A 17,011-nucleotide genomic window follows, 5' to 3' on the forward strand; every position below is an offset into this window, starting at 1 on the left:
TCTTTGCCTTTAAAGGAAGAGGAAACAGCATTCCTCACACAGCAGGGGTCACATTTGTGAAGTGCAGAAAGGCCTCAGTGATGCAGTATTTGATCTCATATGGTGGCAGTATGAACCACGCAGAGATTTAACTGCCTGGTGCAAAGGGCATGTATTTCAAGCCATTCAAACATGGCATGAGCGCTTGTAGGTGATGCTATACTACTGGCAGATGCCAGTGTCACTGAGGTAGGAGGTGGGTCTTAACAGTTAGGGAAACATTTAAAGCCATAGTCTTTATGGTATCTTTCTTTGAAATGACTCCTTTTCAATATACAGAACCACTGCTGCTGCTAATCATAATAAAAACATCTTTCAAAGTGATAAATTGCATTATCAACTTCCACAACTTCATTGATACTTGGAAGCAGTAGCATCACTTGCTATGAACAGTGGTCAGCCTGTTTCCTATGTTACTTCTCTCGTATTCAGGATGAGCTTTCTAAAGCTCTGTCTTCTCCCCTGTTCTTGGAACTGTAAGAAATGCATCACATATACATCAGATTCATACAGAACTTCATAAAAGAAACATAATGGTTCCTAGAACTTCTTAGTAATTCAAATCCCTTAATAGCTGACACAGTGCAAGCCAATTTTAGGCAGGAGAGACATCAATCAAGAGGCTATATGAACTACACATACCAACCGTGTTATTATTCACTGTTCAAATGTATGTTCCTAAGCAAGCTAATAAAAGCAGTGGAAAAAAAATTGATCTTCACTTATTACAATCTGCCATCAGCATAATGAGTCCCTCATTAGAAGCTTTCAAGACAGACAATGGAATGAAAGCTGCACGTGTCATACTGATAAATTTATTTGTCCAAAGAAGACTTCTTTACACATACAACTAAATACTTCTGAATCTGCTGATGTCATTTCATTGACTATAACATACTATGATGGATTGTTCTCAAAGAATAGCAGAAAAGCAGAGCTGACTGAAACAACTTCTTTCAGATAACACCTGCAGTGTGTTGAAAGGCAATTTAGTCTCCACTATCAGACTATTCACTTAATTTCATTTTTCCTCTCAGAACCTCCTCCCAACTATGATGTCAAAAGAGCAACTGCTTAAGCATTATTGTTCATTGGTGAATTAATGACTCACAATTCAAACTGAGCTTAAGGACTTATGAAAATCAGTCAATCAATTGCATATTTGAACAGAGTTCCATATAGAGCTTACGTATCCACAAGGCAGACTCTTAAATTTAAGCTAAGCCAATAAATAACCTTTGTTAATCAATGAAGACTCTAACAACATGCATCACAGAGAATTTTAAAAAATAAAGTAGATTTGATGATTCCTTCTGCCACTCAGAGTACTTTTCAAGCAAACCTAGTAAAATAAGAATAGGGCAGTTTCACTATTGAGCAATACTAAGCAAATATGTGTGCCGTTCCTCTACTAAATATCTGCCTTTCTATTGTGAGAACATTTCTCAAAGCAGCAGTAATGGCTGTTTGTGCCCTAAAAAAAAATGTGGTGTCACTTATAGAAGTGAGTCTGGTCTTTGCCAAATCACAACACAGCTTGATCTGGTTAGCAGAAGCCTAGTTAGAAATACCTGTTGTAAGAAGGCTTGTTCTTTAAACCTCTCTCCAGAAAATGTGCAACCTGAGGGCATACCTCAGCTGGTTTAATCTCAGCAATGCAGAATGAGAACTTTCTAAGACGTGTACAGAGTACGTGGCTTAATGTTACAAGTAATTAAATAATGTTTTAAGGGAAATACAAACAGGTGAACAAGCTAATTTAAGTAAAGATAAGAAAATACATTACATAATAATTAGGGTAACCTTTCCCCTTGTCTTTATTACAGAGCTTATACAAGAGCTCTCACCATCTGTGACATGTACCTCCTGTGGCTTCCTGACCACCTAACTGCTACCAGAACAAGATGCTTTAAGGGAAGACAAAATACAATATAAATATGCAGTGATGCCAAAGAACAGATATTAGCATTGCTATTTCAGGAAGGAGGAGTTTTATGCATAGAGAAAGTTTTCTCATGTGACCTTTCAGATTCCTGTTTGCTTTTAACACTCTGATTACAGGCGAGATAGTTGAAATAGCATTTAAGTGATTTCTGAAGAACTCCTACAGAACCCAGACTTTTTTAGGACAGAGGATAGGCCAGTCTGCTGTGTTCTGTGCTTGGAAGAAGAGAGATATTGCTCTGATTCAATCTTGAAATGTTTGCAGTACAGTGGTATGAATCTGCACAGCAACTCTTTCCATTGTATAGTATAATATTTTATGGCTCTGAGAAGTAAATTTTCTCCAGTAATTCCAGCCAACTGGATCCACCCAATGAGCATTATAGATCTAAAGTATATGGTCATGCTTCTCTAACGTTGCATCTGGCTAGGAAGAGAAGCCAGTCAGAGGTGGAACAAAAAGATTTAAGAAGCAAAGTTGTCTCATCAACCCTTGTGCTGGCAGAATGCATCTAGCTACGTCTTGCCAGAGCTTCCTAAGAAGCCTCAGAACTTATGGGTCAGGAAGTCCTAATGGCCTTGTGTCTTACACTCTTACACTCTATTGCAGGGGTATCAAATTAATTTTCACTGGGGGCCACATCAGCCTTGCAGTTGCCTTCAAAGGGCCGAATGTATTTTTAGGACTGTATTAATGTAACTTCTTCTACATTTATACAGTCCATTGAAGGCAACTGTGAAGTAGATGTGGCCCTGGTGAAAATGAGTTTGATACCCCTGCTCTATTGTCCTTAATTAATCACTTATGTGAAATTTTTGAAGGCAACAAAATAGAAAACAGGATTTCCTCTGGCTACTCCAGAGGGTCCCTTTACCAATTTAAGGATGACATTGTTACAGACATAATTGCTGTTCGCTCTAGTCACACAGAGATTTCAACAAAACCTGTATGGAAAAAGGAGGAAATGTTATACCAAGCTGCATATATGCAGGAAACCTTGTAATCTAGAAAGCAATACCAATGTCACACCGGTGTTCTAATGTAATTTATAAATAGATAGACGAATTTCAAAAGGTATCAAGTTTCTTTCCTAGAAAATACATTGTCAATGATTTTTAGTTTTATGAATGGCCTCAGGCCAAATAATTACAACTAACAGTGGTAAAATAATAATATTAATACATGTAGAGAGCATTACCTCTAGAATCCTAGAATTCACTATTCTGAAATGGAAAGAAAAGATTAACATGCTCAGTTGTCTCCTGTTAATAGTAAAACCTGACCTTTCAGTTTTTAAGAAACAGAAAATTAGAATACAGAGCTTGTTTTCTGCAGTAGCTCAAAATTTTTCACCCCAGTTTCAGCGTTTAGAAATCCTGGTACTTCTTAACTTGACATATTGTCCTTAGAGGGGTCACTGGAAAGGAATGCTGAACTAGTGAGACTTTAGAAATTGATTGCAAACCACTACCACTTCTAGGACTGATTAGTTCATGGTAACAAGAGTTCAGTCTCATGGAATAAATACATCCCAAATGGAAGGCATATAACCTGATAAGTCGAAGTACTACACATGCTACTATTGATCATGCAGTGGCTTTGGATGCTCTGACAATAGCAAAGGCTGATGCAAAGACATGGTGGTATGTCTTTACTCTGGGTAATATTTTATTCTTTCTAGGTAGCATCAGTTTTCCATATTTGAAAGAAAATAAAATCACTTGCAGGGAAGTTTCCTTTCAACTACGCCAAACAATTCCACTACATTTGAGGTCCAAAACCCAGACAGTCCCTTTGCCTTTTCCTTTTCAATATCAATGCCTGCCCTAGCCCCCTGTAAATGATGGGATTTGCTGCTATCACGGACTTCCCTCTACTTGTGTAATGGCCTCTTCCCCTAGGTTGTTCGCATATTTGCTTCCACTCTTCCACAGTGTACTATACTGAGCCTAGCAGGAGATGAATTTGCTCCTTAGGTTGTTTATTTTTAGGAGCTTTTCTAATATGTTTTGACCTATACGTGTCCTCTAGGAATCATAAGTCTAGCAAGTATTTCTGGAGGGCAGTGCACATTGTTCATGCTGCATCTCATCCCCAAAATGCAGGAGGCACTAGTGGTTATCTACCCAATGATTAACAGCTGGGAAATACTTATTTACAGCTGATTTATTCTGCTCCGGTCTCACAGAATTCCAGGATGAGAATGGACCACAATTTGGATTTGGCACTTGAACTGATAATATTTTTCAATTTAATAACTGTAAATAGGTACCTTGCTGTGAGAAACCAGAATTACTATGTTAATTCTTAACAGCTAGTGAAAAAAGATTAATATTTTAAACTGCAATTAAGCCTTTTTGGTTACACAGGATGGCTTGTTGTGGAAACAAGCCAGAGCAGTGTGGGGAAGGATACTGCTGCTGCTACAAGACTTGAGTTTTGTGGGCACAAGCACAAGAACACATTCTGAAGGCAGCATTCTAGGATCTACATCCAAACAAAACTGCTCTTGACTCTGTCACTTGTGCCTTTTTCATCCTTGCACAACCCTTTATCCCAAACATCTCAGCTTATCTGAGAGAACCACAAAATTGTTCTACATCTCTCTCCCATTTCTCTCTCTCTTTCCTGGCCACATCCCTTATTCAACTGTCCATATTCAGCAACACCATCTATCTACTTCCATTTGTCTCACATGAAGGGGTCACATAAGGCTTCATCTTCTTTTCAGAATCTTTTTTCACCATGGTACTACTCCCCAGCCCCAGCTTGTTCCCTTATGAGCATGGGACAAGATTTCTTCTCAAAATTTCCCAGGTAACAACATCAACTTTCCTGACCCTGTCCCAGTGAGTCCAACAATAGTGTAAAACTGCTACTAAAACTACTACTACTGCAAACTTACATCCACAGAGCCCCTGAACTCAATCTCACTAGAATTTTCAAGGAAAAAAAAAATCTGCTTCATGAACAAATCTAGTATGGAAAATTTAGGCTTGAATAGATTTTCAAAATTCAAAGTTTGGAAACTAAAACACTGTCATATTTAGTAGTGGTAAAGCACCTTAATCACACATGACCTTACCGACTGTGATAGAAAGCTAATGAAACAAATAGGTACATAAACGACAAAAGACAGATACCTTGCTTATGAAATGCATATATTTTATTCAAACATACTGTAGTTTTAGGTCTTGTCTGTTGGAAAAACTGTACATGATAAATTAATCTGATTCATTATGAAATCTGTTGATATCTTACAGGAAACATAACATTTTCACTTCCATCTCTCTTTATAAGAGAGATAGCCTAGTATAATTAAATACTGAAATCAGCACAAAACTACACATCAGGACTCCTACTCCCATCAAGTCACTTAAGAAACAGAGAAGATGTTAAGACACCTAATTCTCCTACATTTGGAAATCTTTTATTTACATATTCATAAACTCTGCCCTGGACCGCTTCACTTTTTACAATAAGAGTAATGGAAAACACAACACAGTAAGATGATAGAAACACTGAAGGGAATTAATTATTTTAATATGATATCTAATTAGCTTTCAATACACCAAGATCAGTTTGTTAAAGTCTCTTGACTTAAAGCAGGCTCTGTAGACTGCTGCACTGAAATGTATTAAAAAACCTGCATTTCAATAGACTCAATGTGCAAGACCAACGACATGGGTAATAATGTTCCTATTAACATCATTAATAACCACATTACTATGCATGTCATCAGCCCCAAATTAACACACATGTACATTTCATATATTCAAAGGCCATTAAGCTTCAGGAATCTCATTTACAGCCTCCTTTGGAATGAATATGTGCTTGTGGAAATGCCAGTGTATTGAATCCTACCACAGGGAAGAGAACTGCATGGAGTAAGACAGAAATGCTCCCATCAGAAGGACATTTCACAACCCTGTGTTCTGTGCTAACCTTGTACTTGTTTATCCTCACTGCAGTGAAAGCTTTGAATCCACAAATGCACATGGACTTGAAGGGAATGCTCGGGAGCAAATTCTGCCCAGAGAGGCAGGATCCTAATGCTTGTGGCAACATTATCAATCTTCTAATTTGCTACAGCTAGAACAGAAATCGAGTCCAACCAAAAGGTCAGAACAGGCATTTTCTATTCTCTGTTAAAGGAGAGGAGGAAAAAAATGTCTTTGAGGAGTGAAGTAAGTAGCTAATGAGACACAGCACTGACAGCTGGAATTTAATAAGTATCCACTTCACAAGGAAAATTGCTCGTAGTAATTAAATACAGGTATCATACAAAGCTTCTGCTTAGAGCCAGACTTCAAAATCCTCTGTCAGTAGGACTGAAGGGGTTTTACATCCCAGGTAATACAAGGGCAAGTTTGCCTGGGAGGCTAGGACTAAACAAAGAGGGTTAATTGCATAAAATTCACAGTCATGTCAGTGGTAAATAATTCCAAAGGGACTTGTTCAGATAGTAGTCTGGCATTACTGAAAAACAGACCGCAACTAAAAAGACCTGTTATAAAGCCCACCAAAACCTGAGACACATAAAAAGTTTATTAGTCATTACGGAACTAAAATGCAAACAAGATCTTTTTAGAGGAATCCAAAATTCTTTGTGTTCCAGGTCTGTAGGCTCATAAAACTCTACCTGAGAAAATTTTAAACAATCTTCTAATTAATCACAGGATTTTATAACCTCTCACAGGCTGTAAGTAAAACATTAACAAGGTAGGGAGAAGGAAGTCCTCTTTGTACTAAGCATGATTCCTAACCTCATCGACATGCCCCACTAAAGGAACTAGGCTAGAATTTAACATCAAACTGAGGTTATAATGGATACTGGCACACAGAGATGGTGTTTCATTTACAGAACTGCATTCCCATAAATGAAAGTGTAAGTCTTTAAATTACTGGGAGCATCCATGAGAGCAGAGTCTATTTTTTTTTCTGTAATTTCTGACACCACCATCAAAATATGACCACGTAACACATTCTTAATATAATAAACTCATACCCCTAAAAAGACATCTTGATCCTCACTTACTTAGCAGTCCAACAGAGCACTGTTTATATTGGGGAAAAAGAAGCAGTTTAAGTATCTAGATTGTTGAGTGTTTTTATCAGCTACCTTCAATAGATTTGCATTTACTCAGATATCCATAACACAATTCCACAGCTATATTTACTTCAGTGTAAAAGAGCACTGACTGTGCAATACATCCTTTAACCTACCTCATAGTACATAGGTGTATCCTTAACCTTTTTTCCTTTTTGATTCCCAGATTCTCTAATCTGCAAGGAAACAATACATTCTATCATGAGAAGATTTTAAGTTTACACAAATTATTTTACTCATTATTCCCTTTTGCAAACATTCCAAAACAGTGAGGAACCATCTTATGGTACCCCTGTATCCTAAGGAAGGCACTTGAAGAACAGTCGGTAACAAAATCTCACTATTTACAGGGAGCAGAACAGTTTACACAGTAAGCTTTTCTTTTTCCATTTTTAACTCCTATGAATCAGTATAACTTTTAAAACTTCCACAAAGTAATTCAATTGAATATGAAACTTATAGTTACCACAGACCAATTAAGTTAGTATCTAGAAGTGACATCTACAGTTTGGCTTGTTATTAAAAGTTCCTTTCTTGGAGTACCTGTCTGAAAATGTCTTCACGTGTTATCACGCTGAAGAGTTTCCGCTGTGGCACCTGCACAGCAAGGGACAGGGCCTTGGTGTGGATTTCATCCTCAGTTTTGGTTCCAACAACAAAAGCGATGCTAGGCTTCCAGTCATCCTACTTTCCAAAATAAAATATTTAAGGTATTAAAACACAAGCAAACAAAAGCCCTCATCAGTGGTTTCAAGGAGTAAACCTCTAGAGATGGTTAATCCCTTTAAGGTACATTCAACATCACTGTGTTAATCACACAGAAATAAACTGTATACAACTCAAAAAAGCACATACTACTTTGTGCCAATTCCTTCTGCCATCAGGTGGCAGCATTATGCTATGGAAAACACAAATGCCTACTAACAACCTCTATAAACCGCCTCGCTGGAAAATGCTGCACTAGCATCACAAAAAAATAAAATAACTTTTAAATGTCACTTGCAGATTTGACAGCTCAGTAAGCAAACAATAAGTGAATCTTGAATATCTGTATTACTGTCATTTAATATATGTATTATTGTTGTTATTTGCTGTAGAAAAAAATAAACAAATTTCAGCTCACTCATCCCGGGAATTACATAATACCCAGATACTATTTTCTGAAAACTGTAGAATTCTTCGTATGATGTTTTATGAGAGCATATTTTTGTATACCATGATTCTGTGTATACACTGTTCACTAAGTATTCTGAACCAAGAAAAATTATTTATCAAGGGCAAGTTATATTTCACTACAATACAGACAAAAGAAAAACACTAGCAATTTTCAAACATTTGCAATAAAATACACATTTTTACAAAAAAAATCTGATTTCACCATTATAGAAATACAGAAAAAGAGAAGATTGTAACACATTATTTAGTGATATACACCCACAAAAGCTTCAAAATTACTTCATTTAAGCAATTTTTACTGGTTACTCTTCCTTTTCTTCTGCTTTAACCTACTGGAATCCCTTTCATGGAGTGGCTATTTCCAGAACATCTCACTCCAGAGTATTCTTTATCGGCATCAGTGGTGCCTGAACCGTAAGCACTTCAAATGGTTGTGCTATACACTCTTCAGGAATCACTGAATGGTTTTTTTTTGTTGCACATCTGTATGTGTAAACTACAAGGATATCAATAAAGCTGCATAAAGGTAAATATGGAAAGAGCTTCAGTAAGATTAAGGTAGTCCCCAGGCACTGTCATGCTTATCAGGACGAGGCTGACCAGTCACATACCAGTCCAGTGGGCATTATACCAGGGAAAGAATTTAAAGACAAATTTAAGAGAGGGTGGTAACTTGATGATTTTGACAGAAATGTTTTCATACATGTATATTATGTACAAAGTCCTTGCGGAAAAAAGGAACAAAACCTGAGTTGATGGCAAAGTGAGGAAAAGAACCATTCCAAAAAAACAGTTAGATGTAAATGGTAAAAGGAGAAGATTATTTTTCCAGTTTTGCTTCATTTGTTGCTTCTCTTAGAATGAAAAAAAGCCTACCCTAAATGTTTGTAATTTGAGCAACTGATAACTCAGGATGGGAGAAAGCAACACTTGACATAAGTTTCAAACTAGTAAATGCTTGCATGGAGGGAAATTGTTTGTCACAGTCTTAAGGTAACAAAGCGAAACACCACATGAATATGTGATTATACATACATGCCTCATTTTTTTTAACCATGGAATCTTTAGAGAAACAAAAAAGATGGAAAGATCACCTGGGTCACACCTAATCCAAAAGGGCCACTACAGTTCCATACATCCTAAACTTCCTTGATGTTTTATAGCAGCACAAAATAAACCTTAAGTTTTTAAAATTACAAAATGCAGGAGAGTGCAAGAATATCACTGATGGTCTAAGAGCACACAGACATCATGGAATTTAGGAGAGGAGAATGTCCAGCTTGCCTCGGACAGCAGGCACTGCTCAGTGGAAAAGAGGTGGCAGCAATGGCCTGTGTGGGGACTGCAAATACAGAAAATAGTACACTGAATTTCTTTTTCCCTTTCTAGTTGCCAGGGAGGATGGAGGATGAAACCTCTTCCTGTTTAAAGGTGCCAAGATAGCCACCAGCACACAGCACTGTGAAAGAGCTAATTATTACAACATTATATGAGTTCAAGTTAAACTAGCCATTTCATAGCTGCTAACAGTAGGACACAAAAATGTTACCATTCTTTAGACAGAGAACACTTAAATGTCCATACTTGTGTGCAAATGCATAATTTTCCAGGTTTTTGGAACTGACGATGAAATGCCCTCATGTGGCAGTATCCTCGTGTTTCCAGAGCTCATCAGGAGAGCTGGAGCCTTTAGAATGACCATTCTGCAACATGAGCTAAAGGAGCAATTGGTATCACTATGCTGTCCTCTTCAGTGAGGAACACCAAAAGAGGGGAGCAAGGCTCAGTAAGTCTCACGCACAGATGCTGACAGCACAAGAGAACAAGATCCAAGAATGTTAGGTTCTACTCTAGATGCTAGAGGAAGCATGGTCCAGCAGCAGTATAGAGCCTGCTCTCACAACTTAGAATCATAGAATCATTTTGGTTGGAAGAGACCGTTCCGATCATCAAGCCCAACCATAACCGAAATGTAGTACTAAACCATGTCCCTAAGACCCTCATCTATGTGTCTTTTAAACACCTCCAGGAATAGTGATTCCACCACTTCCCTGGGCAGCCTGTTCCAGTGCTTCCTGCAGTTCTCCAGATATGCAAAGAAATCTTCAGCAGAGAGTTCTCAAAACTGCACCTTATGCCTTTTTTAGTTCCTCCTTAAAATATGCTGGTATCTTGGCGCCCACAAATCACACCTGCTTGGCACTGATTAACATCATCCTGCAACAACATGTTCTGTGAAACCCATCTTCCTTATAGTCCCGTCTCTTCTCGATCCTTCCACCCCTTGGTCACAAATGTCCCTAGCTCACTTCTCCTTCCATTTCCATTCTCTGTTCCTCATCAGAGTTCCACCAGTTCTCCTGATGCTTCTTGCATTCATTACTGGCTCCCCTAGCTCTCATATTCAGTCTCCTTACCCAGCTAGTCCCTAGTTTCATTATCTGATCCCACTTGCAGATTTCACCATCCTCAGATGCTTTCTCCAAATCCTTCTTCTCTAGCCCCTCTAATAGTTCCCAGGCACTTTCAGAGTTATGTCTGAACAATGAGACTCTCCTTTGTGACACTTAGGCATTCCTTGGAAAGTCACTATAAACAATGGAGAACAAATTTTTCTGACTTCCACTGTGATGCCCACCTTCATAGCAGCCTCTAACAAAACACCACAGCAAAACATCAGGTTAAGGCCTGCTTGTGAAAAGTGAATTTAAAAAAAAAAACCTTAGGTTTTATCCAGATATAAACATTCTCAGAAAAAGGTACGCCCTCAGCAAAAGGTATGCCCTTGATATCAGTGTGGCACATCATCGGCTAATATATTAAAAATAAAATACATGGAATAAGCTTCTACAACATAACTGATAATGAAAATTGTAACCCCACCTAACTTACTTCTACAGAAGTTATATGCAGCTCAATACAAGGTCTTTTGTGTAAAAGTTTAAACAGTGTTAGAGATAGTCCACACCTCTCTAACTGCAAAATGAAAACACATCATTCCTTTTGTAAAAAAGGTGTAATGCCTAGGGATTGGAGATAGATAAATACCAGAAATAGCTACACAAACTTTAACAGGCAATAATTATCCAGGATTCCCAGAGTCACTAATAGCATGTAATTTGTTTCTAAACTGATCAATTTTGAAGTCCTCAAAGATAATTTCTCAGAAAAGCTGAACATTGAGAACAGCAACCGAAGTCATTAAGGACAGTGAATGTGAGGCATTAGTACATAGTTCAAGGTGTTTAAATGACAATGTTATTTTCTGGCTTTAAAAACATATTATTTTTGCAAGATTTCCCTTATATTTATCAATACTGTAACGGTATCCTTAATGTTCCAGGCACTGAAAGGATAGAGAAGAAACAGACCTTGCTTCTACAGCTCACCACCTAAAATCACAACATAAAAATGAGAAGTAGTAAAATGTATACGATTACTTTAAAAATATTTTCTCCCTCAATATACAACTGCTCCTCTACTTAGTTTAATTCTTTCAAATGTTATTGTAGATGTGAGACCTGAGAAGGGATCTGAAAGAGGATAGATTAGTGACCCTAAGGCTACCTCAAATGAGGTTCTCGGCTTAAAGAACAGGGTAGAGAAAACTATAAAAATAACTACTGGGAAAGTGTGGAAACAGTCTAAGGAAGGCTGCCATTGAGAGTATAGTGCAAGCACTACATACTGTGAACAAAGATGACCAACATGCAGGGAGTAGACAGCCCACAGAATCAACAATGCTGGTTCAAACATGAATGAAAAAAAAATGAAGCTGAATATGTGGCATTGGTAACTGAATACTCCCTTAAACAACCTGAAACAAACTTCAGCTAAGGGCCGGCCAGACCACTCTCACAGGAAAACATCCAGTGATAATCATTGTCACAAATGACACTGTCGCCCCCCACCCCATTTTAGAACTCTTGGCCATGTCCAGAGTTGAAAAGCACCGAAGTCTCTCTCAATGTTAAAAATAACCTTCTATGTGGGAAGCTTGTATATCCCTTAAGTGAAAAGTCCTAGCAAGATCCACCGAACTCTGAAAGCTCCATGTAAGCAGCTAGCAGATTTCCTAAATCCTTTTCACAAAACACAGGAGTGTCATAATTTCCTCATTTTGTTCTGAAGCCTCCATTGTGTCCTCCTGTAAATATGATTTTTTTCCCAACTGTTAAAAGCCAATACACATGGCCTACTTATCTTATTTGTCACAGTAGTATTAGAATAGCATATGTATATTTAGAAATATCTCTATCTTCAATTCACATTGAAAAAGAAAAGAAGCAGATATAGCTAATAAAATTTTCTTTCCTTTTTAAATGTATCTTGTTTTTTCTGCTTCATTACCTAGACACAAAAAGGCAGATGTTCTCGAGAAGACATTTTAACAAATCAGGTGCATTTTTTATTTGTGCAGTATCAGTTTCTAGATCTCTTTGGTCAGAAAAGACATCAAGCAGCCATCTTCATTTCCCCCCTCCCCTCTTTTCCAGGCAATCTAAGTGTCTGTCATTTTGCATCATCACTTATTCTTGTGGTATTTAGTGTGTGGGTGTTTTTGTTTGTTCATTTGGTTTTGTGGATATTTTTGTTTGTTGGGGTGTGTGTGTGTGTGTGTTTATTTCATCTTCGGGCCATAACCAGCTCATTTCATTACAGTACAATTTCAAATTCAACTGTAGCGGCTGAAAAGAAACAGTCGAAAACTTGAACCCCAAACACTTGAGCATCAAACAGCAAGGGTTCTTTAATTACCTGATTTTTAAGTAATGCCTCAGAAATAATGAGATTTATCACTGATTTATGAACATGCAGAGCGATATTACCTCTAGCACTCTTTGCTTCCAACAATGGGGGAGCTTGTTTTCCATTCCTGGGAAAAGTTGCTCATCAGCAATTTTGTAGCCCTAATGTAGTGACTGTGCAGGGCACCACTGTTCAGAAATCTCCAAGTCCGCTTTCATTATCTGCTGATTGACACACACCCATATTACAAATGGATTCCGGTTTTAAGAGCCTGATCTTTTGCTGTATAATCTGGGCAGGTTACAGAGTATCAAAACTCAATTAAATGCTAATTCCTCTCTGAAGGGAAAGCAGAATGAATAGTAAGCAGAAGTGGAGCCATCGTATTCAGAACAGTTTTAAGGGTTTTACAGGGTTTCATTTCAGTTCAATGTTCAGGCCTTAACTGCCAACAAAAATGAAAGAAACCATCAGATCCTCAATTTTTATTTTGTAATTTAATTCTGCAGTGAACCCAATCAAAATATCTTGATAAACCTCTGAAGGCAAAAACAACTTGCAGCTTCATGTTCTTCTGCATAGCACATTAGAAACAAAGAAGATGTATATCAACTATAATGTGAAGCTCTGTAAAATCCATATTTGCCCTGTACATGTTTTTAAGCTGTCTGTTTGCCAGTTTTCACAGTGTATTTAGTAAAAGCAATTATTTGGTTAGTAAATACCATTTAAATCATATTTTAGTTAGCATACCCATCCATAAAATGTTAACACCACTGGTAAAATGGCTCCTTTTTACAGATCAGGCTAATAAAATACTTTAAGTCATAAACACATTAAAATGTGAAATTTCATTGCTCAGCCTATCTGGTACAATTTAAAGCCAGTTCTAGTAAATTCCTTTTGGCTCCAATAAAGGAAAAGAACATTCTCCAAATTGATACAAGTAAAAGATTTTAAAAGTCTTTATGCATGAATTACCAGGAGATAAATTTATTTCATTCATAGAAGTTTCTGTCATTTCAAAAATAATTTCAGATTTATATGGTATAACATATACAATATTGAGGAGTAAAAAATAATTTTGTGCAGTGTGTCTGTTGACACTTAAAGTTGCTCAACACTCCCTTTTACAGGCTGCTTTCAGTTCCTGACCTTTATATATTCAAGTTTAAATCCTGTATAAGATTACTGGAGCGGAGAGGGAAAAAAAAGAGGTTGTGGTTAAACTATTTGCAGAATGAGGTTTGATTTTTAAAAATCATTTTTATCCGTTAATCAAAAGCTCTATGTGATTAAGTAATTAAGATATGCAATCCCCTCTGTGTTCGAGAGGAAGGAACTAAAATTTGGCAGCGCAGCCATACTTGTGTCAAAGACGTGCTTTTACAGAGTACGTTTATTTACATTAAGTATACCCACACTTGGCCATACTTGACAAATCTTGATTCACACATGCTCAGAAGAGATTTGCTGGTATTTGACAGTTTTGCACCGAGTATGCTCCTGCCTATAAGAGCCGAATAAGAATTTTCCTGCAATAAGAAATTTCAGTGGCTGCCCATCATCACGGAAGCCTGAGTTCAAGCTGACTGCAGCAGGGAGACAGTTTTTCCCATGTTCCCAAGGCTGTGCCTGCTATCAGCAAGACAGAGAAAGTGGAATTAGCTTAACTGAAACTGAAAATGCTTGGACAACACTAGAATTAAGGAACCAAGGTGTCTCAATTTAGCCCTGTGGGAACATACATTACATTAATCTTTAATTAGATGACTGCATATTTTTTCCTACTGAATCCTTGACCCATTTAGTGAACATATTCAACATTTCTTTCCATCTGCCTCAATGTGTGGTCCTGAATAATCCTAATTCTGGCATTTCCTAAATTTTTAGCATTTTACTCCCTACCTTTTAAAATACATCAGTGTAATGGTTTGTATTTAACAGATGTAATAAATTACATGTAGAAGCAGCAGAGTAAACAAAGCGCTTTGTTCAGTGAATTCACTGGACAATATCCACAACCACAATAAACACCACCATAAAAGAAAATAAATCACTAATTGGCACCTTGCTAGTAAGCATGGGAAAAAGATCAAGAACTGAGTAAGTGATGGGGATTGAACCTTCACCCCCTTCTTGTGCTTCAGAAACGTTCACCTCAAGTAGAGGTGAGATTCACAAGCAAAGATGGGCTGAAGTGCCTTTGAACACTACTGAAAATCTACATTCCAGGGAAAAAATGGGTAACAGCCACCTTAGCTGAGCAACCTACTTCAAAAAGCAAATTTACTTGGCTGAAGTTGTACTATATGGTTCCCACCAAATAAAAGTAAAGGCAAATAAGTATTTACGAGTTTTTGGACACGTGTGGCGTTTTCTGGAAAACTGATAAGCCAGTTTAAAGGTCTCCTCCTGAATTCAAAAGTCCTCATACTTACTAGAACTGCTGGCGTGTTAAAAAACCACCAAAATCACAGCAGCAACAAACACTCTCGGTTTTTTAATAGGGCACAACAGGAAGCCACCAAACAAGGAAGCCACGGAAGTAATTTGTCTCACTTGCAGAAGCAGTGTTAGATAAACACATACTAGGTAAATATTATTGTTTGCTAAACTACTGCCCTATTTTGAAACGAAATTCTCTCTTGCAAGTCAAGATTTATTAGAATTACATTGCTTACACAGAACCTGGAAACCTAAATATGCCTTTAGATCCTCACACACTGTAAAAGAAAAAAAAAAATGTGCTTTTTAGCTGCACACACTCAAGCAGAAAAATTACAGCCTCACATTTTCAACGCTACAGTTAATGCTGTGTCAGCACCTCCATCAAACCTCGTGGTTCAGCAGTTTATAAAAAGTTCAGCCCGAGCTAAAACTTGGCACCCAAAACTCCAGAAAGAAAAGCACCAAGGAGGAAAAGCAAGAAACCCACTGGGTCGGTGCTCAGTGGCGGGGGCCAGCTCCGCCATGCGTCGGGACGATTAACATCCCCCGCCCGGGGTGACCTTAGGGTTAGCGACACTGCCATAGCCAGGCCACAGGAGCCGCGAAGGCCGCCTCGGGCCTGGTCCCCCCAACCTGTAAGTCTCAAGGTCCGCCCGCCCCGCTGCTCCCCCTGTTCTGTCCCTCGGCTGCCTTCACCTCCTCGAGGTGGGCGGACACCAGCGCGGGCTCCCAGTTGCTGACCAGGCTCCCCGCCGGGGCGGCAGCCCCGCCGGTCTTGGGCCGCTTCGGGCCCATGGCGGTGCGGGCGACGGGCAGGCTCCACGCGTCGCCATGGCAACCGGCTCCCGCGGAGCGACGCCTTCCGGCCGCGCCCTCACCGCGCCAAGCCGCCGGGCGGTTCGTGCGGTACGTGCCGCGGGCGGGGGTCTCTCCGCCCGGGGGTGTGTGCCCGCCCGAGGGAGCCTTTGTGCTCGGTGTGGCCGTCTGTGGGTGACCCCCTCAGGCTTTCTCTCCAAGCCGCCGCCGCAGGGCGCTAGCGGGGCAGCCGGTGGGTGGGCCGGAACTTTCGGTCGCTTTGCCACCTGGGCGGGCCACCACCTGCGGCCGCCTCCACCCAGCGCGCTGCCCTTTAAGTTGCGTGGGAAGTGTTCGGGCCGTGCACGGTCACATAGCCGCCCGAGTTCAATCCCGCATCCCCAGGGTCCACTAAGTGAAGCATCGCATCCCAAGGGCTGCCCGAAGCCAGCCCGCCGGCAGCGCTCGGCGTGCCCGGCAAGGAGGGAGCTCAGGCCGTGGGGCTGGAGCGTGACCGGAGCGCGGCCGCCTGCGGAGCAGCCAGGCGGGGGGGAGCACAGGTGCGGGCAGCCCGGCCGGCCCCCCGGCCGACATCACTCTCCAAATACTACCATATGTTACAGCGCTGGGACGAGGAGAGGAGAGGGAGGCACAGTTGGGAGAAAGCAGGAGAGCTGCCAAGATAAAGAATTCATTACAGAGGAGTCATGTAGTGATCTCACACTGGAGACGAGTGAAATATTCTG

General features: G+C 39.5%; 1 protein-coding gene across 1 annotated transcript in view; it reads right to left on the reverse strand.

Annotated features, from left to right (window-relative positions):
- The window catches only part of SPAG17 (sperm associated antigen 17), a 110,826-nt gene extending 94,470 nt beyond the window's left edge, over nt 1-16,356 (reverse strand). Inside the window, exons 1-3 of the mRNA XM_065851568.2 lie at nt 16,167-16,356; nt 7,638-7,778; nt 7,211-7,270 (exon numbers count right to left, since the gene is read on the reverse strand). Of these exons, the coding sequence (XP_065707640.2) occupies nt 7,211-7,270; nt 7,638-7,778; nt 16,167-16,265 (300 nt within the window). The 5' untranslated portion in view covers nt 16,266-16,356. The remainder of the gene's footprint in view (nt 1-7,210; nt 7,271-7,637; nt 7,779-16,166) is intronic.
- Nucleotides 16,357-17,011: the final 655 nt, after the last annotated feature.

This window comes from Patagioenas fasciata, chromosome 1 (genome assembly GCF_037038585.1).
Source record: "Patagioenas fasciata isolate bPatFas1 chromosome 1, bPatFas1.hap1, whole genome shotgun sequence".
Taxonomy (NCBI): domain Eukaryota; kingdom Metazoa; phylum Chordata; class Aves; order Columbiformes; family Columbidae; genus Patagioenas; species Patagioenas fasciata.